Source organism: Hemicordylus capensis, chromosome 9 (assembly GCF_027244095.1).
Source record: "Hemicordylus capensis ecotype Gifberg chromosome 9, rHemCap1.1.pri, whole genome shotgun sequence".
NCBI classification, from domain to species: domain Eukaryota; kingdom Metazoa; phylum Chordata; class Lepidosauria; order Squamata; family Cordylidae; genus Hemicordylus; species Hemicordylus capensis.
In genome coordinates this window covers 21734568-21758632 of record NC_069665.1, presented here as the reverse complement: position 1 = coordinate 21758632, position 24065 = coordinate 21734568, and the positions used below count along the sequence as shown (strand labels likewise).

The 24065-nt window shown below is 49.2% G+C and overlaps 2 protein-coding genes across 2 annotated transcripts in view; one reads left to right on the top strand and one right to left on the bottom strand.

Annotated features, from left to right (window-relative positions):
* Positions 1-13021, top strand: part of VPS35 (VPS35 retromer complex component) — a 35643-nt gene extending 22622 nt beyond the window's left edge. Inside the window, exons 11-17 of the mRNA XM_053271420.1 lie at positions 978-1185; positions 3177-3332; positions 6183-6305; positions 8064-8243; positions 9772-10011; positions 10319-10462; positions 11971-13021. Of these exons, the coding sequence (XP_053127395.1) occupies positions 978-1185; positions 3177-3332; positions 6183-6305; positions 8064-8243; positions 9772-10011; positions 10319-10462; positions 11971-12150 (1231 nt within the window). The 3' untranslated portion in view covers positions 12151-13021. The remainder of the gene's footprint in view (positions 1-977; positions 1186-3176; positions 3333-6182; positions 6306-8063; positions 8244-9771; positions 10012-10318; positions 10463-11970) is intronic.
* A 919-nt stretch (positions 13022-13940) lies between these two features.
* On the bottom strand, positions 13941-23434 carry LOC128334481 (histamine H3 receptor-like). The gene is made up of 3 exons (XM_053271346.1): positions 23158-23434; positions 19777-19943; positions 13941-17367 (listed from the first exon to the last, which is right to left on the bottom strand). Exons 1-3 carry the CDS (start codon positions 23432-23434, stop codon positions 16480-16482), a joined length of 1332 nt encoding a protein of 443 aa, XP_053127321.1. The 3' UTR covers positions 13941-16479.
* Between the last annotated feature and the right edge of the window lie 631 nt (positions 23435-24065).

Here is a 24065-nt window from a genome sequence, read left to right as displayed (position 1 = left end):
GGTCTGACTCAGTATATTATTTTTGGGAGAGGAGAGCTGGCCTTGTGGTAGCAAGTATGACTTGTCCCCTTAGCTAAGCAAGGTCTGCCCTGGTGGCATATGAAAGGGAGACTAGAAGTGTGAGCACTGTAAGATATTCCCCTTAGGGGATGGAGCCGCTCTGGGAAGAGCAGAAGGTTCCAAGTTCCCTCCCTGGCATCATGTCCAAGACAAGGCTGAGAGAAACTCCTGCCTGAAGCCTTGGAGAAGCCTCTGCCAGTCTGTGAAGACAATCCTGAGCTAGAGGGACCAAGGGTCTGACTCAGTATATGGCAGCTTCCTGTGTTCCTATGTTGGTCCTCTTGTGTGCCAAGGAGACAACAGTCACTCCTGGAGGAGGGGGTGGGCTGGGTGGGTGAAGTAACGGGGAGCCAAGGACCACTGACCGGAGGAGTCTGAGGCAATGGGCAAAGGCGGCAGGGAGGAGCAGCCGCCGCAGAGGAAGCGGCACCTTCTGGGAGGGCCAGGAGAGCAGCAGCCAGCAGTGGTGAGTGTGCGGGTCTGAAGGATCACTGTGCGGGGAACTTGGGGGCAGTGTGTGTGCAGCCGCGCACCTTAGAGGGAACGGTGACCCCAACGCTTCCTCTTCTACTATAGAAGTACTGCTAATTGCAGTGGAGAGAAAGAAACGGCGACAAAGCTAAGGCATTCTGTCCATGCGTGTGTGTGTAGGTGTTCATACACACCCACAACCAGCGCCTTTGTGTAGTACATTCACAAAAATATATGAAATGCTTTTAAACCGATGCTGTCCGATTAAACCTTGACAGAGAGCTGCTGAAACATTTGCATTCTGTGCCAAATCACTTGGCTTCTGCATTGCTTCCTGCCACTTGTTTTCAGTTTCCCAACAGGCCGCCTTTTATCACGACGGCCCTGAGCATAAGAAGCGTGACAATAACTTGTCGATCCATTTTATCTCCCACTTATGTCTTTAGCATCGCTACGAGCAGCGCCGTTTCAAAGGAGTTGACGCGGCTCTTGAAGATCCCCGTTGATACCTACAACAATGTCCTCACCGTCTTGAAGCTGAAACATTTCCACCCGCTCTTTGAGTACTTCGACTACGAGTCCCGGAAGAGCATGAGCTGTTACGTGCTGAGTAATGTGCTGGATTATAACACAGAAATTGTCTCCCAGGACCAGGTAAGGGAATGGCACAGTCAAGTACCCAGCTGTTTACGGAAATATAATTTATCTTAACACTTCTGTCCCTTTCTCCAAGGAATCCAGGGCAGGGTTCAAGGTAATATTTATCCCCACAACCACCCTGTGAGGTAGGTTAGGCTGAGAGAGAAGTGGTTGGTCCAGAGTCGCCCAGCAAGTATCATGGCTGAATGGGGATTTGAACTCTGGCCTCCGCAGTCCTAGTCCAGCACTCTGACCACTAAACAACGCTGCCTCTGTTGGAAAGGCTGAAACAACGTTCTTCTAGTTGTGCTTCTTGGAAGGATATTTGCAATGCTTCCTTGATCTGCTATCTCTCGATGGCAGGCTGGGTGTCTCTTCCCAGTTTGGTTCATGCTCCATGGAGGGGAACAAGGAGCTCCAGCTTTCTGTCCTGCCTTCGACATCTCTGGACCTCTGCCCCAGGGCGTGATGCTTGGCTGCATCCTACATCTGGAGGCCCAGTTTGCTTAGTTGGTCTTCCTAGGTAAAATCCAGCAGCTGACCACACAACTCGGGACAGGCCATATTTGAACGTTTACCCAGGAAGCTGCTATATACGGAGTCGGACCCTTGGTCTGCTTAGCTCAGTATTGGCTCCACTGACTGGCAGCGGCTTCTCCCAGGTTCCAGGCAGGAGTCTCTCCCAGCCCTACCTGGAGATGCTGCCAGGGAGTGAACCTGGGACCTCCGGCAGGCAAAGCAGATGCTCTTCCACAGAGCTATGGCCCCATCCATGTTTCTCTGCAGTGTGGATGCCGGAAGTTATGGTGGAGATGGTGATGGTGCTTCCCTTCATGCATATATACTGGGTTAGGAAGGGGCCTTGTCTCCGGCTGTTTTACAGTAGACTGTATCGGGGGTTATGTTGTGAATGGATCCATACAACCTACTCCGCGCCCCGTCGGTGATGCTTTTCCAAATAGGTAGAGTCACACTGACTCGGGTTGCCCAGAAGGCTCCAGTCTTTCTCTTGAAGGACCAGCTCTGGAAATGTGCTCATGAGACCCACCGACCCCGTCCCCCCCCTTGGGAAATTTCCTGTTGATTGTTTACCGTTTAGTGGTTGGGAAATACCAGCTCTTTGCTTGAGCCGTGCTGCTTGAAACAGGAAGACAGCTGGAGGGGGGGTTCTTCCTTCGATGGGGAGTGTAGCTGCGTGTCGGTCAGGCTGTTCCTGCTCACTTTCAGTGACAATCCCGTGCTTGCATTGGCGAGGGCAAGGGCTGTGTTTTAAATTGCTTACTCAGATCTAGGGATGTGCCAAAACGTCGTCCAGCTTCCAAATCGCGACACAGTCGCTTTGAAATCTAACGCAGAGGAGAGCAAGTACATTCCTGCTCCTCCTCCACTGGCCCCCACTTTTGGTTGCCACTTCAGCAACCAAGTTGACCATGCAAATGGCTGCCGCACATGCGTTGAGGCCATGTGTGTGCTGGTGTTGCGTTTGGTTCGAAGGTTTGCGGTCGAGCCAAACCCACCCCCAGTTCGGTTCGACCTTGAACTGAACACGCCTCCCCCCCCGGGTTTGGGGGTTCAACAAACATTTTTTTAAAAAAATTATCACCCTTTTAAAACTTACCCTCTCCCGGGGGGGCCTTCTAAAAAGATGGGGGTGTCCATGGAGGTCCCCCCTCCCCTCACCGGCCTTCCTTCTATAAGAAATTGCCCGGTTTGGGAGTCTTTGGCCATTTCTGGACCTATGGCCAGAGATGCCCAAACCGGGCAATTTCTAATAGGAAGAAGGCTGGCATGGGGAGGGGGAACCTCCGCAGACACCCCCCCCCCCGTCACTGGGGAGGGGGGTTTGAAGGGGGCCAAAACCAAACTGGCCCGGTGCAGTTGGAGTTTGGTTCGAACCGAACCGTGCCAGATGGTTTTGTGCACATCCTTAGTGTGTTCCTCAAAGGTTCCGATTCAGAACTGTGGATAACTCTGGCTGAACTTGATACACGCACGGTCTTCGGCAGGTGGATGCCATCATGAATCTGGTGTCAACGCTGATCCAGGACCAGCCCGATCAGCCGGCTGAGGACCCAGACCCTGAGGATTTTGCTGACGAGCAGGGTCTTGTGGGAAGGTTTATTCATCTCCTCTGTTCCGATGATCCCGATCAACAGTACCTGGTATGAGCGTTGTTGTTGTTGTTGTTGTTTTACACAGTCAGACAGGTGTTATTGACTGGTTTGTTTTATCCAGACATCAAGTCCTTCCCAAGGACCTGGGATGATGATGATGATGATGATGACATTTATATCCTGCTTTTCCTCCAAGGAGCCCAGGGCGGTGTACTACATACTTGAGTTTCTTTTTCACAACAACTCTGTGAAGTAGGTTAGGCTGAGAGAGAAGTGACTGGCCCAGAGTCACCCAGTATCAGGGCTGAATGGGGATTTGAACTCGGGTCTCCCCGGTCCTAGTCCAGCACTCTAACCACTACACCATGCTGGCTCTCTTTAAGTGTGGTGTGTGTGTGTGGAGAATCCTTCTAGAGCAGGAGTTGGGCCCCCCCAGATGGGTTGATGGAAGTTGTCCAGCAACACCTGGAGACCTAAGTTCAAAGAATCCCTGCAGTAAGCCAAACGATTTCCTAGTCATGCTATTAAATAATGAATGCTGTAAATGACCCAGGTTCCTCCTTCCTCCTGCTCCTTGTTGAATAGAGGAAATGAAGGGGTGGAGAAACATAATAGTCGGCTGAGTAACATCGAGGACAGTGAGTCATTAGCATTTTCTTAAATTGCAGGAGCAGTTGAAAAATAAAATGTGACTTAATTTCTTCCTTGCAAAATACTGGCTTAAAAAAAACACACACACACAGAGAAAAACCAACCACCTTCCAAGTGGAGGCTTCAGAATAATTTCTGCAGGCAGCATTAAGACCAAGAAGTGAAAATTGAGCAACACTTAGAATACATTAGCCAAAGTGGCAAGTGCTGCTTCCAGAAGGAATTAGAGGGGGGCGCACCAAGGCCTTGCCAGCCAGCCAGCCAAGACCTTCTCTTAGCTATTCCACTCCAGCGTCACCAGGGAAGCCCCGACTGTTGGCAATGAGAGCTAAATTGAGCCTCCATGTTCCGAGGCAGTGTACCTCGGAATGGCAGATTCAGAAGGTCTGGGGAGGCCTTTCTGTCCACTAGGGATGTGCATGAACCTGTATGGAGGCCCTTTCCCAGGTCTCTGAATAGGTTCGAACGACCGGCAGTTCAGCTGGTTTGAAGGCAATGGGGGGGCGGGGCGGGGAGACATTTAAGGATGGGCGAGGGTGCCCTTAATCCTCCGGCCACGCTTCCCACCCACCAGCGCTGCACTTTAAAAGGGTCCGGTGGGGCGGCAGTGTCCCTCCCTGCTGCTCTGTTGCCTCGTCGAACCGGAAGCACACGTATCGGGTATTTCCAGTCCAAGACAACGGGGCGTTGCTGCCCCACCAGACGCTTTTAAAGTGCAGCATCGGTGAGGGAAATGTGGCGGGAGGGGTAAGAGCTCCCTTCTGCCTTCGGACACCCCCCCCTCCCCCCGTTCAGTGCACATCCCTATTGTCTACATAGGAAGCTGTGTTATATTGAGTCAGACCATTTATCCATCTAACTCGGTATTGTCTTCACAGACTGGCAGCGGCCTCTCCAAAGTTTCAGGCAGGAGTCTCTCTCAGCCCTATCTTGGAGATGCTGCCGGGGAGGGAACCTGGGACCTTCTGTATATAAGGAGATGCTCTACTGAGCTATGGCTTCAAAAGGGGCTTAGACAGCTTCATGGAGGGCAGGCCTATCAATGGCTACTAGTCGTGTGGCTATAGGCCGCCTCCAGCCTCAGAGGCACGATGCCTCCAAATACCAGCTGCAGGGGAGCAACAGCAAGAGAAAGGGCCTGCCTTTATCCCATGCCTATGGGCTGCTCAGAGGCATCTGGTGGGCCACTGTGTGAAGTAGGATGCTGGACTAGATGGGCTTCCTTGGGCCTGATCCAGCAGGGCTGCTCTTGTGTTCTTAAATAGCAGTCTCCACCTGGCACCTAAAAGGCATCAGAGGTAGGCAGCAGGTGAAACACACACACACACACAAACACACACACACACACACACACACACACACACACACACACACACCAAGGAGAGTCTTCCATAATCGGAGCACCACAACGGAGAAGGTTGTCTTAGTCACCACTCCGCTTGCTTCCAACAGCAAGAATATTTTAATGGTGCCTTTGCCTCTGACTCTGCTCCGCGCATGTCATATTTAAGAACATAAGAACAGCCCTGCTGGATCAGGCTCGAGGCCCATCGGGGCCAGCACCCTGTTTCCCCCACTGGCCCACCAGATGCCTCTGGGAAGCCCAGGCTGCCCCCTCCAGCTGTTGCTACCCTGCAGCTGGTATTCGGAGGTGTCCTGCCGCTGAACCTGGAGGTAGCTATAGCCATCCAGACTAGTAGCCACTGATATACCAGCCTTCCACCAATTTGTCTAAGCCAGGCTTGCTCAACTTTGGCCCTCTAGCTGTTTTCGGGCTACCATAGTCCCCAGCCACAGTGGCCAACAGCCAGGGAATGTGGGAGTTGTAGGCCAATCTCTGCAGGAGGGCCAAAGTTGAGCAGTCCTGGTCTAAGCCCTGCTTTAAAGCCATCCAGTTTCTTGTACTTGCATTTTTGTGATGGCTTCATGTCAGCTGTGCTGCTGTCTCCTAAAGCAAAGGCTCTTGGCACCCATCCTTCAGTGGTAAAGCAGGTTTTATTTATTTTTTGTTTTATTTTATATTACACTTTTATGGATTGATTGTTAAATTTATATACTACCTTTCATTAAAACAATCCCAAGGCCGTTCACGCAAAAATTAAAACGAGACTATAAAAATCACACAATTAAGATGCAAGCTAAAAATATAAAAACACCGATCTGACTATGTTTTTGTGCATTTTTTGGTATGATCCTCTTTCTCCACGGGGCGTAGGTACCAACCTTCTGACTCTTCTCTTCTTTTAGATTTTGAACACGGCCCGGAAACACTTTGGTGCGGGCGGAAACCAGCGCATCCGTTTCACGTTGCCCCCGCTGGTCTTCGCGGCGTACCAGCTTGCCTTCCGCTATAAGGAGAACGCCAAAGTGGTGAGTGGGCGAGCCGTGAGAGAGATCTGGTTGCATTTGCGTGCTCTCTGCGTCTTGAAAGATATAGCTTTGGCTAGGAATTGCGGAGTAGAAGGACCAAACGACAAGTTACAAGAGACGAAGCATTAAACGAGCAAGCGACGCGTGCATTGAGAATAATAGAAGGTCCTTGTGGCGGTCACCATCCCACAGTGAACGTAAGAACGGCTCTGCTGGGTCAGGCCCAAGGCCCATCAGCATCCTGCTTCACACAGTGGCCCCCACCAGATGATTCTGGCAAGAGCTGAGGGCATGCCCTCTCTCCTACTGCTACTCCCCTGCAACTGGTATTTAGAAGCAGGTCTCTGACAACTCGCCGCAGGGAACAACACACACAACACACACAACACACACAACACACACAACACACACAACACACACAACACACACAACACACACAACACACACAACACACACAACACACACAACACACACAACACACACGCAAGCCCGTCCTGTCACTTTGGCTTTCGATCCGGAGGGGACAAGCAAGAGGAAGGCGAGAGGAAGCTAAATTCCCACCCACCACCCACCCAAGCGTGTCTTGCGCATTCTGCAGTGGAAGGAAGCATCTCTCTGCATTCCTGCCTGTGGGGTTGTGCCTCGTGAGAAGTGACATGTCAGGTGCGAAGCCTGCAGCAGAACTTTAGAGCAGGCGAGCTGCCATTTTTCTCCTCAGATTTGTCCCTTTGCGGGTCTCCCCAAAGCAGCAGCAGACCGTGCTGCTGAGTTCTCTAATTAAAGCAGACCGCCTCACGTGCATCCCAGGGCTATTAACAGAACACTTGGGGGATCTGGTGTGTAGTTAAATTTTGAAATGTTTAGCAAAACTCTTAGGAGGAGATTGGCCCATTCCCTTTAGAGGCATCACTGTTGGTATATATGATGAATGTGCTGTGCTGACCCGCCCCATAATACCCCTGGAAGGTCATAAGAAAGTGAGCAGACACCCAAAGGGGGGCATTTGGACCTGGCTTGCCCCATAATGCACTGGGAAGGACATGTCCCTCCTTATGGGGTGCGCTGGCTCCAAAGGTTGCTTGTTCACATGCCCATGAATGAATGTCCTGCTGCGCAAGTGTGTGTGTGATGTGGGACTAGTGTGCCCTGTTTTAGTTCAGTGTGCCTCCAGATGAAAAAGTTTGGGAACATAAGAAGCTGCCTTACACCAAGTCAGACCACAGAGCCATCTAACTCAGTATTGTCTAGGCACTGACTGGCAGCAGCTCTCCAAGGTTTCAGGCAGGAGTCATTCCCAGCCCGACCTGGAGATGTTGCCAGGGAGTGAACTTGGAGACCTTCTGCATGCTGGCCGGTGCTCTTCCGCTGAGCTCCATCCCCTAAGGAGAAATACTTTGCAGCACTCGTATGTAGTTGCCCATCCAAATGCAAACCAGGGCAGGCCCTGCTTAGCAAAGGGGACAATTCATGCCTGCTGCCACAAGACCAGCTCTCCTCCCTGCTTGTACACAACATACGACACTACCACTCAACGTCAAGAGTTTGGGATCTGGTGTAACATGTTGCTATGATCTTGGGTAGTTCTGTGAACACAAGCCCCTAACTCCCTCCAATGACAAAATTCGGGACCTTAACTGCACCCTGCAGGAATTGTAAGCACTTCACTGCAAACAGCCTTCCCGGCCAAGCTTTGCTCCTCCTGTCACCACGGTTTGGCCCCGCCTTACCTCTTCAACCTGTCTCTCTCTTTCTTTCTAGGATGACAAATGGGAAAAGAAATGCCAGAAGATCTTCTCATTCGCTCACCAGACAATCAGTGCTCTAATCAAAGCTGAGCTGGCTGAGCTTCCCCTGCGGCTGTTCCTCCAAGGAGCTCTGGCCGCTGGGGAGATTGGTTTTGAAAACCACGAAACGGTGGCCTACGAATTCATGTCCCAGGTAGGGCCCGTGCATGTTCTCTTTCTAGAAGACACTGAGCCAAACTTGTGGACCACAGATCAGCACCACGGTTGGGCTCACTTAAGCCTCTTGATTTCAGCTCTGGGTTGGAATGAGGCTTTAATACTGGACTTTGAAATACTGCCTGCCGTTACTGGATGATGAGGATGATGATGATGATTTACATTTTATATACCACTCTTCCTCCAAGGAGCCCAGAGCGGTGTACTACATGCTTAAGTTTCTCCTCACAACAACCCTGTGAAGTAGGTTAGGCTGAGAGAGAAGTGACTGGCCCAGAGTCACCCAGCAAGTATCATGGCTGAATGGGGATTTGAACTCGGGTCTCCCTGGTCCTAGTGACTTTGGGCCAGTCACTTCTCTCTCAGCCTAACCTACTTCACAGGGTTGCTGTGAGGAGAAACTTAAGCATGTAGTACACCGCTCTGGGCTCCTTGGAGGAAGAGCGGGATATAAAATGTAAAAAATAAAATATACCATGCTGGCTCCTGTCTGTCTCACCATATTTATTTGGTTCTTTCTGTAGAGCACTTTTAATTTTGAATAGAACTGTTTTCAGCCCAAACACACACTTGTGGTGCTCCCTGTGCTTTAGCTACCTGTTACATCTTTGGGCCCAATTCAAAGTATTAGTTACTACCTTTAAAGCTTTGAATAGTCAGTGGCCAAGATACTTAAGGACCATCTTGGCCCATGTGTTTGGATCAGCCTCGAAAGCCAAGCTTATAAATAAATATTTTAGTCTATATTTTAAATTGTTCTAACTGTGTTAATGTTTTAATTATTGTTGTGTGCTTAGATTGTGAACTGCCCAGAGACTGGCATATGGGGCGGTATAGAAATGTGTTCCATAAATATTGTTCCTCTGTGTCAGAGATACAGCAGGGCGGGCACGTGCAGCAGGGCCTTCTTGGTTGTGGCACCTACACTTTGGAATGCTTCCCTGCAGCAGTTTAGAAGCTCTTCTTCTGGCCTTTTAGCTTTCTAGCTCAGCTTAGCAGCCAGATATCTGGATTTCAAAGTGTCTGCCAGAACCATCGATTTGCATGTCAAAGCATCAAGTGCAAAGCTCAAAATTAGAAAAAGGTGTTTGGGGGTCAGATTTGGCTTATTCTCATCCAAATTTTGGGTTACGGCCCATTTGACCCACGCGTATAAACCTTAGGTTCTGGCAATGGGGAGTGGAGGAGGCACAAGAAATTTAAAAAAAAAAATTGAGGGTGGGCGGGCAGGAGTTGGTCTCTGTGGGTCCAGGCCCTGGATCTTTTAAATACCTTTCACCCACACACCCAAATCTTTCTTCTATCTGCTCCACCTAGGAGTTGCGGTGGCAACTGTCTTGATCCATAACTTGTTTGGGGATCATAAGCTTAATTTTTGCAAAAAGAAGAAAATGTTGCCTTAAAAAATGGTGGGGGTGGGGGAGGTGGGCCGTGCAATCAGAACGACTGGCCACTTTGCTCTTCCCCTGACCATTCTCTCCCCCTCTCCTCCTTGCTGGGATTAGGCATTCTCTCTGTATGAAGACGAAATCAGCGATTCAAAAGCACAGCTGGCTGCCATCACCTTGATAATTGGGACGTTTGAGAGGATGAAATGCTTCGGGGAGGAGAACCACGAACCCTTGAGGACGCAGTGTGCGTTGGCGGCTTCCAAATTGCTGAAGAAGCCGGACCAGTGCCGTGCCGTGAGCACCTGTGCCCATCTCTTCTGGTCTGGCCGGAACACGGACAAGAACGGAGAGGAGGTAAGGGAGCTTCAGGCCCTGTGGGTGTCAGGGAGAGGGGTCCTACTGCTCATCTCCCTAAGCTGGTCGAGCTGCAGGAGCTGTGCCTCCTTCCAGCTTGGCAGATGCAAACTGGTCCCTCTTCTCTAGTCGGAACGTCTGCTCTGTTACAGGCAGCAGCTTGCAGGCGAAAGACTGGGCTGTGTCAGCCTTGTTCTCAGATGGCCACTGGGAACGCAGCTAGGGACCGACTTGGGGTTCATGAAGCGGTATCGGGGGAGTGTGTGGGGACAGGGCTAGTGACCAGCCTTCTTGCCTTGCTGCTTAGCTTCACGGAGGCAAGAGAGTCATGGAGTGCTTGAAGAAGGCGCTGAAGATCGCCAACCAGTGCATGGACCCCTCTCTCCAAGTGCAGCTCTTCACCGAAATCCTGAACCGATACATCTACTTCTACGAAAAGGAGAACGAGGCGGTAAGTGAAAGGGCACTGGGACGGCGCAAAATCAGCCTATGGAATTCTCTGCCACAAGATGTGGTGACAGCCAGCAGCCTGGGTGTCTTGAACAGGGGTTTCGATAAGTTCATGGAGGACAGGTCTATCGGTGGCTACTAGTCTGAGGGCTATAGGCCACCTCCAGCCTCCGAGGCAAGGTGCCTCTAAATACCAGTTGCAGGGGAGCAGTGGCAGGAGAGAGGGCATGCCTTCACCTTCTACCTGTGGTCTTCTCAGAGGCATCTGGTGGGCCATTGTCTGAAAAAGGATGCTGGACTAGATAGGCCTTGGGCCTGATCCAGCAGGGCTGTTGTGTTATGTTCTTAACTGCAGCAGCATCTTGGGTTTCTCATGGTTTATCTAAATACTGCACACGTATGTATGTAAGAAAAGCCAGACAGCCGCCTACTTCTCTGCAAAGCAGTGTGGGAGGGGGATGAATTGGAGTGGGTTGGGGGACACACGGATGTTTGTCTGCTCCTTCCTGCATTGCTTCTCCCATCTTCTGGGTTCTGGTTTTACAGACGCTTACCTGGAACCCTGCCTAGGGAAAGCTGCTGAGATTGCAAGGTGGGGGATGTTTTCATGTGGGTGGTGGGCAAGAGATCAAGCACCCCTTCCTCCTGCTGCTTCTCGGTCCCAATTGTCCCCTTCCTGGAAGTACTGTGCAGTAAAGATGCTGGCCTCAACCGTTATATTATGTACTTGCCCATGAAAGGCATTTCACCCAATCATTAACTGATTACAAGTGTCCTACTTGCTTTTAGGATGAATATAGGAAGCTGCCACCCAGCAAAGCAGGCAGATGCTCTTCCCAGAGCAGCCCCATCCCCCAAGGGGAATATTTTACAGTGCTGCTCAGTCAACATGAGGTCTCCCATTCCATTGCAAACCAGGGTGGACCCTGCTTAGCAAAGGTGGACAATTCATGCCTGCTACCCCAAGACCAGCTCTATGTGCTCCTGAGTCTTGATAGTCTGTTTGGGGGGGAAACAAGGTTGGAGGTGCTGACAGTGATTGTCTCTTAAATGGTAGCTGGGCCAATGGGCTCTATCCTGCCTAGCAGCTGCATCCAGCTCTTTAATGAAGCAGGAGAAGAAGCCCTCTGAGCCCTAATGCCGCTCCAGAGGCAATCACTGCTGGCGACTCCAAGCTTGTTTCCCCCTGGCAGACTACCAAAAATCGAGGGCGCGCACAGCTCCTGATGCTGGGTAGGCCAGCTAATCTACCATTACTGATCCTTTTTATTGGGGGGAGATCTAGTGTTTTCCGGAAAACCGTCGGAAACCACGGATTGACCGTCTGTCAGTCAGTTTAAGTGACTACGCTCAAGTGCCTTAATTGTGCTGCTGTTCTGCTCACATTTCTTGTGCAAGAGAACTCTGGAGGGTAGGACAAGACCAAACTTCCCCCAGAACGCGCCCCGAAGGCTCTCCTGCCCAACCTCCCGCCTAAGTGTGGCTGTCCTCCCTGTGCTTCCTACGTAGGTGACAATTCAGGTCTTGAACCAACTCATACAGAAGATCCGGGAAGACCTCCCGAACCTCGAATCGACGGAGGAAACGGAACAGATTAACAAACACTTTCACAACACACTGGAGCACCTGCGCCTGAGGAGAGAATCGCCAGAGTCCGAGGGGCCGATCTACGAAGGGCTGGTCATCTAAGAGGACGCCCGTGTGCACATTCTACTACTTGCTCATCTTTCCTTTTTTTTTTTTTTTTTTTAAAATACCCTGCTAGAGTTCATAGATTGTGCCTTTCGGAAGTGCCAAGGTAGGCTCCCTGTCCACTCTCTCTTCTGTGTGCGTGCGTGACGCGTTGGCTGCTGCACTTCTGAACACTTGCGTCGACTGCTTCTACCAAATTTTCCAACTCTTTGGACCGGCAGCCCGATAGATACCATCAGAAAATTAGCATGACTGAAGACGTCGTTGTTTTTTTTAAAAACCCACATGTGTAAGGGTGTTCTTTCCTGCCTCCCCTTCTGCATTCATATCTCTCTTCCTGTTACTCTGTTATCCCATCCCTGCCTCTCCATTTGCACCCTCTAATGTCTAGCCTGGCTTTCCATCTGCAAGTGTTTATAGACGTATGCGTGGTTTATTTTTACAGAAAATCCTCATTTTCTTGTATGTTGGATCCTCCTTTTACTCCCCCCCCTTTTTTTAAATGCCGCTCAAGTTTCTGTCAGATTTCTCTTCCCCTTCTCCCCCCACCCCGCCCTTAAATCTAGAATACATTAATGCATGTTCTTGGAATCTGAAAGCACCATGCTAAAAAAAGTCCAGAAGCTATATTTTGCATATGGGGGCTCTGTGACACCCGGTGAGGGCAAACAATGTGCACAGGGCCTATTTATCGAGAACTCGTGTTTCCACATAGTATTAAAAACAAAGGTAATAGCTAAATTGTGGTCTGATATAGTATATGTATAATCTTGGTTACTGTAAAATTAGGGGGAAATGCATTGCACCATTCTGCTCCATTATCATGAATTTGCACCAATGAAACAATAAAGGTTGCTATTAACAAGTATGACTTCTCACGTTGCATTTAATGGCTGGTGGTTATAAGGTTTCTTTCGAGGTTGAACAAGGTGCAAAGGAATAACATGCTCGCCAAGATGGAGAACAGGCCCCTGGCCAAGTCTTCATTGAGGATATGTGGTGAACAGACAGTCTCTCTCCCTGGCCTCGCGTCCATGCAAGTTCTTCTCCAGTCTCAGCATAGGAAGCTGCCTTAAAAAAAATATATATATATAATAATTTATATATCGCCTGACTCCAAAAGCTGTAGGTGGCTCACAAAAACAAACTCAACAAAAACAAAAACTATTAAAAACAGCAATTAAAAAACTTAAAACATTCAGATACTACTAAAAGCCTGGCTGAAAAAAAATGTGTCATGAGGGTCCCTTTGACGGCTTGCAAAGATGCTAAATGACAAATCTCTATAGGAAGTGCCTTCCATAGCCCCAAAGCGACTACGGAGAAGGCCTGCCCCCGAGTCGGCGGCATATGGAGACGGATCTCTTTTGATGATCTCAATGTGCAGTGGGGATCATGCAGAAGGCAGCGCTCTCCTAGGTGACTCACCAAGCCGAGTACTGTCTGTTCCAAGAGATAATCACTATTATGCCCTGATTTGAAGAGACAGAAATGTAGATGGACGGCTCCAGTCCTAAGAGTAAGGTAAACGTAAAGTGTGCCGTCAAGTTGATTTCGATTCCTGGCGCCCACAGAGCCCTGTGGTTTTCTTTGGTAGAATACAGGAGGGGTTTCCCATTGCCTCCTCCCACGCAGTATGAGATGATGCCTTTCAGCATCTTCCTATATTGCAACTGCCCAATATAGTACCAGTGGGGATTTGAACCGGCAACCTTGTGCTTGTTAGTCGAGCATTTCCCTGCTGAGTAAATGACTACAAAATGGTTCAATAAGAAATGCAACAAATATTCCTCTTGAAACGACATTATTTTAATCCGTGAAAATGACACTAAGCCCACTGCCGGCAAGATGAGATGTAATGCCAGTAAAACAAAGAGACCACTTACAATGTGGTCTTTCTACGAATGAGCACTTCTGAAAAGTTACATAGCAGACTGATGCTTGGCGATTACTCTTAATGGGAGTACAGCTTCATCTTGCTGCCCGCCCCACCCCCCGTAACTTTGGCCATGAATCCCATTTTGACAAGCACAGAAGCAGTTTCTGGTGAAGAGGCAATGACGATGGATTCTGCCTGCTCATGACTGAATGTAGCAACCTTATACAGAGTTGGACTGTCGGTATTATTCAGGCATGCTCAACCTTGGGTCCCCTTGAACTTGGATTCCTTTCATCCTCAACCCCAATGCCCAAATAGTCCACTCTTGACTAAAAGAGCAGCTGTCTTAAGGTCTGGAGGTGGGGGTCTTCTTCAGTTCTCCTACCCAAGATCTCATTTCACTGGAGAGGATGGCAAGGATCATCTGATGCATGCCAAGTCTATGCTCTATCATTGAGTTTAGGCCAAGCACTCTGTTGATAGAAGAGGTGAGTGAATCCACATGTCACCAAGTAGAGTGCAGAAGCAGGTAGGGATGTGCAAACGGGTTTGGCGTTGATCTTGTTTGGTTTGACGGTTCGGGGTCGAACCAAACCATCCCCTGTTTGGTCCACCCCCTGTTCGGGCCTTCCTCCTCTGGCGTGATGGCCATTTTGGAGGCTGCCACCCCTGCACAACTGGCCTCTGTGTGGCCAAAGTGCTGGCTGGTATGGACATCAAGGGAGGCCAGAGGGGAGAGGAAGAACCTCCACGGGACCACCACCCCACCGCCTCCAATAACTCCCCTGGAGGGAGTATAATTTTGTTAAATTTAAACACAGAAAAAGTTTGCAATCCCCCCCTTCTCTGGGGGCAGGGTCCGAGAGGGTGCAAGACTAAACTGGCCCGGTCCCGTTCAGGTCCTGTCTTGACTCGAACTGAACCGGACCAGCCAGTTCTGTGCACACCCCTAGAAGCGGGTTATGAATTGGAGGCTTGTGTAAAAAGAATTGACAATTCAACCTCCATCCCACCGAGAGCCAGTGCAGTGGAAGAACTTTGCACGACCGCCTTTCGCCAGGAGTCCAAATCTCAGCTCAGTCATGAGTTCACCTAGGGCAGTGGTAAGCCCATCGGAACGAAGAAAACTGCCTTCTACAGAGTCAGAATTCCATCGCTGGGGATTGAATGCTGCATGCAAAGCAGATGATCCGTCTCTGAGCTATGGCAACACCCCCTAAGAAACTGCCTTCTACTGAGCCAGACCCTTGGTTCATCTCATTCGGTATTGTCTACACTGACTGACAATGGCGTTGCAAAGATACAGATCTTCAGTGTCTGCTGAACTAGAGGAGGAAACTGGGCACCTCTTTCATCTGCGCAAAGGTAATTACAGAAAATTATGGTCTGATGAACTAATCAGTACTTCAGATGAGGTGCAGCAGTCACGGGACTGGAATAATATACCCATTGTAGGTACAGATATGGTTAGGATCGGTGTGATTTATGCAAAAGCAGAAAACTCGCTTGTCTGGAACGGGGCAATTTGTGTGCCTAAATCGGCACCATAGGTTTTCCCCACAAGCAGTGTACTAAGTGGCCTTCCATCTGCTCCTTCCTCATCATGCTTTAAAAAAACAAGTTCCAGGTCACTTCTAGGACAGTGTGTATGTGTGCACACATGTGTGATTGTGCACACCCACACAGTGGAGAGGTTACCTCTCTGGGAAGAAATGCTTCCTGTGAACTGCTGCAAGTTTTGTAAGAGGGCAGGTATTTAAGGTGTGTGTGCGTGCATGTTTGTGTGTTTTTCCAGCTGAAAGTCCTGCAGGAGTCTCACTATGATACCCATGTGGAGCTCCTACTGGCTTTGATCTTGCTGGTAGTTCTGCCACAGAGAAGGACTTCCAATACAGGTGAAGAAGCCCTTGAACATGTGCAAGTTCCGTTTACACATCAGCTTCTACACATCTTCCCTCCCTATGTGGGATATCAGATAGACAGAAGGCAATAGTTTTGTAAGTCTTTGAAAGTAACCTTTAAAAGAAACATGCCCTTTTTTCTTTTGCCACTACTTAATACACACACACACACACACAGAGAGAGAGAGAGAGAGAGAGAGAGAGAGAGAGAGGGGTTCAGTAGCTACTGAATTTTAGCACTGTGAAAAGCATTAATTCTTGGGAACTGAGAATGCAGTTGGACAATATCTCATTGCATACCCGAGCATTGCAACGTTATGCTTGCAAAATATTGCATTGTCTCAAAACAGGTCTGAAGGTGTAAACTTCTGCAGGACTGCCCCAAACCTCCAGATCTTTCCCTCATAAATGTATTGAATGTTCAGGGGTAGATTGTTCAGAGATCATTTTTCTAACTGGGCTGCAGTTTTAGTTTTAGATGAGCATGTGGTCAGCAGCCTCCCAAGAAAATGTCTCTGTCCTAAAACTCTCCTGCTTTGTACATCCTCACAGGAAAAGATTTGGGTGAATCTTCGCTTTACCCGGGCACAACAGTTTGAAAAAAGCTTTCCGGAAACTCATGTGGCACAGAGGGTATAAAATGGGGTTGATGGCAGAATTCAGCCATAGGAGCCAAAAGGAGGCTTCGTAGAGCGCGTGTGGGATGCATTGCCCATGGCAAGCAGCTCGGATGATCATCAGGAGCGTATAGGGAGCCCAGCACAGACCAAAGATGCAGACGATGATGGCCAGTGATTTGGCCACTCGTTTATCTCGAGAGAGCCGAAATCGACTCGCCATGGTGTGGGCAATCTCCGTTCTTCGTGTGGTGTTGGAAAGACTCTCGAGAGCTTTGTAGAAACCGGCCCATGGCGACTTGGTCCTCTGAGTGTCCATTTGTAAAGGTGGAAGATCTTGACCGAGGTTGCATTCGACCACCTGGCTCTCCAGGTTCTGAATGCTGAGTGCACGTGGCTCCGGATTAGAAGGTGAAGAGTTGTGCATTCTCTGACTCCTGTTCCTGCTTGCTAGTTTCATTAAAAATAGGCCACGTCCTTGTGTCTTCCCGAGCGGGTGCATTTCGCAGTTGTCCTGGTCTGGTGGGAGATTCTCAGTTCTTACAGGTGTCCGCTTCCGAATGTTGAAATAAATGCTTAAGTTGAAGTAGGTGACACTGATGAAAGGTGTGAAGAACTCTAGGGTGGAGGCGGTCATGAGGAAGTACCAATTGTAGAAGAACTCGGCGTAACACTCTTTTTCTGGTAGGATGCTTCTCTGGGCAATGTACTCCCAGCTGATGATGGCTGGACCATAGAGGAGAAAAGCTGCAATCCATACCATCACCATTTTGATCACTGCATTCCTGGTCATCCCCTTCTGAGCTCTGTAACTCACCTAGAAGAGGAAGCATCCATTACAATCGTGATATTTATTTAAAAGATTTCTATCCCATGCCTCTACACCAGAGATTCTCAATGTTGGGTCCCCAGATGTTATTGGACTTCAACTTCCGTAATACCCAACCAAAGGCCACTGTGCCTGGGGATTATGGGAGTTGAAGTCCAATAACTTTTGGGGACCCAATGTTGAGAATCCCTGCCTACAGCAGGGCTGCTCAACTTTGGTGATCCTGCAGATGTTGGCCTACAACTCCCATAATCCTTGGGTATTTGCCACTATGGCTGGGGGTTATGGGAATTGTAGTCTAAAAACAGCTGCGGGGGCTGAGTTCAGCAGGCCTTCTATTCTACTGCATTGCTTGGGGTGGCTTACAATAATCCAGCAAATAAAACTATATCGAGGGAATACAGCTGAGTTCTAGATATTTTTTGTATTTTTACATTTTTATATCCCGCTTTTCCTCCAAGGAGCCCAGAGCAGTGTACTACATACTTGAGCTTCTCTTTCACAACAACCTTGTGAAGTAGGTTAGGCTGAGAGAGAAGTGACTGGCCCAGAGTCACCCAGCTAGTATCATGGTTGAATGGGGATTTGAACTTGGGTCTCCCTGGTCCTAGTCCAGCACTCTAACCACTAGACCACACTGGCTCGCTAGATAGACAGACAGGCAAAACTACAAATGTATAAATCCACTAGAACAGGCAAGGGTAAAAAGCCTCTCTCAAAAGAGGAGTCTTTCTGTGTTTCTTATCTAAACAGAGACAATTTGAGTTGTAATGAGTTAACTTTGACTATATCATTTATTTTGTTTCAACTACAGTTTTAAGTGTTTGTTTATTTGTAAACCACCCAGAGTTTTAGGCAGTATAAAAAGATGTTAGATGAATAAACTCCCATCATCCCCAGACTCTCTGGCCAATATGGAGGGTGATGGGAGTTGTAGTCCATCAACAACTGGAAGGCTGCCGTTGTGTGCAGTTCTGCTTTCGTATGGTTCTTAAATGTGTTGTAAACTACCTTGAGATTGCATCAATGAAAGGTGGTAGATCAATTTACAATAAAAATAATCCAGGTAGCTCCCAAACCTCAGGGTCCCAGATGTTTTTGGACTGCAACTCAGCATCCCTTTGACCCTTGGGGCTGGGGATGATGGGAGTTGTAGTCCAATAGCATCTGGGACATGGGTTGTGCCGTCTGGTCTGGAGGATCCTGTGATCAAAAGGCAGAGTATTCAACTTCAACGTGAATCAGCGAACTAGTCTTTGTTTTCAGATTCTAGCCCAGAGACATTCCAAGAGGCCCTTGAACTTCATGTTCGAGCAAATCTCCATGTATAAGTGACTTCTCATGGCTGTCTTTGCATCAAAACACTAATTACATAGAGATAAAAGTGAAGCACTTCAGGCAGCTTTGCTTTCCATAATAGTGTGTGCATGTGTTGGCGGGGGGGCATTGCCCACAGAAAAATCAAAGCCGCGCAGCAGGCTTCCTGTTATAATAAGCGGTGCATATTAGACGTTAATATTTAGAGGCAATTAGACTAGCACCACGAGCAAAAGGTTGGGAAAGGAAATGCAATAAAAGATCTCCTTTCATGGTATGGAGAAAGTGACAGTGATCTATACCATAAAAGATGCCCAGGGGAGCCTTGGTCTCAGTATATGCTTAATTCTCAGAGTTCATTAAAGGTTATCCAGAACACCCAGATGTCAGTGGAAAAGGATGGAAAGACCCTGAAGTCTCCTTTATGTGTCGGTTGGTGGCAGAATTGGGGGAAGCTCCAGAGGAGAGGAAGGAGAGAGGGCAAGTACCCTCCCGAAAAGTGGCTTGCCCTCCCCCCCCATTTCTGTTCCAGAAATCTAATATATGCGACACAGATTAAAGTGTGCTGTCGAGTCGGTGTCAACTCCTGGAGACCACAGAGCCGTGTGGTTGTCTTTTGGTAGAATACAGGAGGGGTTTACCATTGCCATCTCCCCCCACAGTATGAGATGATGCCTTTCAGAATCTTCCTATATAGCTACTGTCGGATATAGGTGTTTCCCATAGTCTGGGGAACATACCAGCGGGGATTCGAACTGACAACCTCTGGCTTGCTAAGCAAGTCATTTCCCTGCTGCACCGGCACATCTTGCCAGCCCATAAATTCGCTTTGCCCCTTCTGTGCTTTCTCCCCACTCTCCCCAACTTTTTTCTGGTGCCGTCACTGGCCCGGAGGCAGCATCTACTGCATTCCAAGCATGAGAGGGTTAGGTGATGAGAACAGAGGAAGCACCATCCTGGGTGTGCTGATGTTTCTGCCCCCCTTCATCAGTGCTGAGCCTCAGCATTCGAATTCCGGGAGGATGGAGGAGGTGCCCTGGGGTCAGAAGCATCATCCAGGTCGGTAGGGATGCTCCTTACCGCTTTCGTCACGGAGATGTATCGGTCGAAACTGATCAAGACGATGTTGAAGACCGAAGCGGTGCACACCAGGTAATCGGCCACCAACCAGAGCTTGCACAAGCCCCTCCCAAATTTCCATTCCCCTGTCAGGATGTAAGGGATGTAGAGAGGGATGCAAAATCCACCTGTGGACACGGATCAGAAAGAGATGACATCAGTGAGGCCATCACAGGAGCATCAGAATCCAATGGAGAGGCTGCCAGGGAGGGGACTTGAAACCTTCTGCAGTCCCCCCCCCCAAGGCAGGCCTGCTCAACTTAGGCTCCCCCCAGCTGTTTTTGGACTACAACTCCCATAAACTCCAGCCACAGTGGCCAATAGCCAGGGATTATGGGAACTGTAAGAGGGTTGAAGCTGAGCAGCCCTGCCCTAAGGAGAATATCTTATAGCAGGGTTTCCTAACCTTGGCCCCCCAGATGTTGTCGGACTACAACTCCCATCATCCCCAGACATGGCCTTTGTGGCTGAGGATGATGGGAATATCTTACAGCAGAGTTTCTTAACCTTGGGCTCCCAGATGTTGTCGGACTACAACTCCCATCATCCCCAGACATGGCCTTTGTGGCTGAAGATGATGGGAATATCTTACAGCAGAGTTTCCTAACCTCGGGCTCCCAGATGTTGTTGGACTACAACTCCCATAATCCCCAGACATGGCCTTTGTGGCTGAAGATGATGGGAATATCTTACAGCAGAGTTTCCTAACCTCGGGCTCCCAGATGGGGTTGGACTACAACTCCCATCCTCCCCAGACATGGCCTCTGTGGCAGAGGATGATGGGAATTGTTGTCCAACGTTAAGAAACCCTGTCTTACAGTGCTCACATGTAGTCTCCCATTCAAGTGCAAACCAAAGTGGACTCTCTGCTGCAGCTTTTCTTACACCAGAAAACACAGAAACACAGAATGTCTGTAACAGGGTGGAAATTGGTCCTGGATTTGTTATATCCCAAATGTCGTCTGCCACAAGTAGACAAATTTAGAAGTGTTGAGGCAGTTTCAAACAAGCAATCCTTTCCTCCACTCAGGCAACATGAACTGTGACGTGGTACAAGCATATACCAAGGCATGTTCAACGGGCTTTTAGTTTGGATAATTAAGGTATTCAGCAATACCTAATACATTGGCATGGCATCCCTAACTGAGCAAAGAGGCACCTTTTTCGTGGTGATTCTCTTTATTGAGCAGGGGGAGAGCAACTGGCCCTGTCCGTCCCCAGCACAGCATCCCTCCAGTGGCTGCTGCTGGTGTCTATCTTCTGTTTCTTTGTTTAGATGGTGAGCCCTTTGGGGACAGGGAGTCTTTTTTTTATTTTTTATTTTTTGCCATTTTATTTATTTACTCACTTTATTTCTGTGTAAACTGCTTTGGGAAACGTTTGTTGGAAAGCAGTACAGAAATATTTGTTGTATTTGTCTTATTGTTGTACAAGCAGACAGTGCAAGTAAAATATGCTATGCCCAAGGGTTCTGAAAAGATTACATAGAACATGCGCTTGTTGGGTCAAACATGGAAAAGGGATTTTATATGGAAGACAAAAGGTAAGAAATGAGCTAAACTGTTAATCAAAGCGGGACAAGTTTCTCCTGATCCCAGATATTGCACAATCCTTTAGATTGTGAATAAAAACAAGTCAGCTTTCAAAATTCCATGTAAGGAAAATGATCGTTGCATTTTATCATTAACCCACTGTCATTTCTGCTAATGCAGCTACAAGCTACGGATTTGTCGGTGTAATATTAGCTAAATCTTCAACTGTCAATCATTTATATAACATGTGGGGAAAAAATGCTTCCTAGTATTACTTATCCTCATAATATGCCTGTGAGTTAGGGACATGGGAACACAGGGAGCTGCCATATACTGAGTCAGACCCTTGGTCCATCTAGCTCAGTATTGTCTACACAGACTGGCAGCGGCTTCTCCAAGGTTGCTGGCAGGAGTCTCTCCCAGCCCTATCTGGAGATGCTAGGGAGGGAACTTGGGATCTTGTACAGCTCAACGGCCACTAGTCTGGTGGCTTTAAGACACCTCCAGCCTCAGAAGCAAGGTGCCTCTAAATACCAGTTGCAGGGGAGTAACAGTTGGAGAAAGGGCATGCTCTTGCTTGTGGGCTTCTCAGGCATCTGTGGACCACTGTGGGAAACAGGATGCTGGACTAGATAGGCCTTGGGACTCATCCAGCAGGGCTGTTCTTATGGCTGTATTCACTAAAGGGAATATCTCACAGCGCTAACACGTGGTCACCCATCCAAATGCAAGTCAAGGCAGATCCTGCTTAGCAAAGGGTCAGCCTAACCTACCTCACAGGGTTGTTGTGAGGATAAACTTAACCACACACACCGCTCTGGGCTCCATGCAGGAAGAGCGGGATATAAATGTAAAAATAAATAAGTAAAATAAACTTGAGCCAGTTCTCAATTCACCAGGTTAAGTCTTTGCTCCAGGATCTCCATTCCATTCCTCCGGGTGTACATGGTTATGTTTATCCTCACTACAACCCTGGGAGGGAGGCTAGGCTGAGAGAGAAGTGACTGGCCCAAGGTCACTCAGTGAATTTCATGGCTGAGTGGGGATTCGAACTTGGGTCTCCCTGAGCCTCAGCAACAGTCCAACTACCACACCACACTTTATATAAGTAGGAGTAATTTATAGAAATATAAAATATAGGTCCCATTTTGCCTTGTGTCCTCAAACCCCTGCTAACTTGGCAAAGAGGCACCTTTTAACGGGGCAATTCTCTTTCTTTAGTGGAGGAGAGTAACCGGACTCATCCAGTGACTGTTGCTGGTGTCTGCCTGATGTTTCTTTTAGTTGGTGAGCCCTTCGGGGACAGGGAGCCATCTTATTTATTTATTATTTCTCTGTGTAAACTGTCCTGAGCCGTTTTTGGAAGGGTGGGTCAGAAATCGAATAAATAAAGTGGTGAAGAACACAATTAAATAGCTGTGTATGCCGGTCTCTATAAATGAATCACATATACAAAAATGTGATAAATACAAGTCTACAGAGAGCTGGCCGCATGAATTGCCAGCGTTGCTAAGCAGGGTATGCCTTGGTTTGCATTTGGATGGGAGACTACGCTGTCAGACACGGGCTGGGACTGTAGCTCAGTGGCAGAGCTTCTAGCTCCCTGCTTCACTCTGGGGCTTCTCCAGGGAGGACTGGGAATGACTCCTGCCGGAAATCTTGGAAAGCTGCTGCCAGTCAGTGTAGATGATAACCCTGAGCTAGAGAGACCAAGAGTCCCACTCGGTAATAAGACACCTTCCGAAACAAAGCTCAGGATCAATAGAGAACTCCAGCTACTGAGTGCCCCGAGCAATCCCGCTTCACTCACCTACTAAAAGATCCGCAATGGCCAAGTTAAGGAAGAAGAAATTCCCTTGGGTCTGGAGGCTTCTGTCCACCACGAAAGCCAAGATGACCAGCGCGTTGCCCAAGACGGTGACGAGCACCACCAGCCCCATCAGCACCGCCAGGAGGATGGAGACCGGCGCCGGGAACTGTCCGTGGTGCTGAAAGTGCGGGAGCTCCCCAGCCGCGCTTCCATTGCCCGGCGGCGGCGGCGAGCCCGAGAGCCGGGAGACGTTGAGATCCGGCAGCCAGTCGGGCATCGCGGCGGGGCTGAGCGCGCTGCTGCTGCTGCTGAGCGGGAGAGCAAAGCGGCCGCGTGGGTTGGGCGGGCGGGTTTTGCATCACGGCTCCATCCTGGACCTGGGGCGCCCCGCACCCGGGTCCGGCTCTTGGGGAGGCGAGGTGCGCTCTGAAGCGCCCCTCCTAGCTCAGCCTGCTGGAGTGAGTCAGGCGGCCGTGAACCTCCCCCTCCCCTCCTGTAGAGAACGAGGACAGACATTTGGAGGAGGAGGGGGGGGGATTAGAAGGGGGCGAAAAGGGAAAGCGGTGGCATGAACAGCAGAGCGCGCACAGAGGTGGGAATATCCTCCCTCTACACGAGAGAGCTTCTGGTAGCCTCAAACAGCAACCTACTAGGGGACAGAGCTGGTAAGTGGCTGTAAAGGTAAAGTGTGCCGTCAACTCCATTTCGACTCCGGGCGGGCGACCACAGAGCCCTGTGGTTGTCGTTGGTAGAATACAGGAGGGGCTGACCATTGCCTCCTCCCGCGCAGTGTGAGAGATGATACCTTTCAGCATCTTCCTATATTGCTGCTGCCTTTGCTCGTCAATGACCGAATAAGCTTATAACTTGCTGCTGCCTGATAGAGGTGTTTCCCCTAGTCTGGGAAA

Bases quoted from the DNA above. Each gene is read 5' to 3' on its own strand.
- LOC128334481 (XM_053271346.1), bottom strand. From the start codon at position 23,434: ATGCCCGACTGGCTGCCGGATCTCAACGTCTCCCGGCTCTCGGGCTCG. The intron at 19,944-23,157 runs GTGAGTGAAGCG...CCGTGTCCACAG, and splicing joins CATTGCGGATCTTTTAGTAG to GTGGATTTTGCATCCCTCTC. The intron at 17,368-19,776 runs GTAAGGAGCATC...TTCCTCTTCTAG, and splicing joins ACATCTCCGTGACGAAAGCG to GTGAGTTACAGAGCTCAGAA.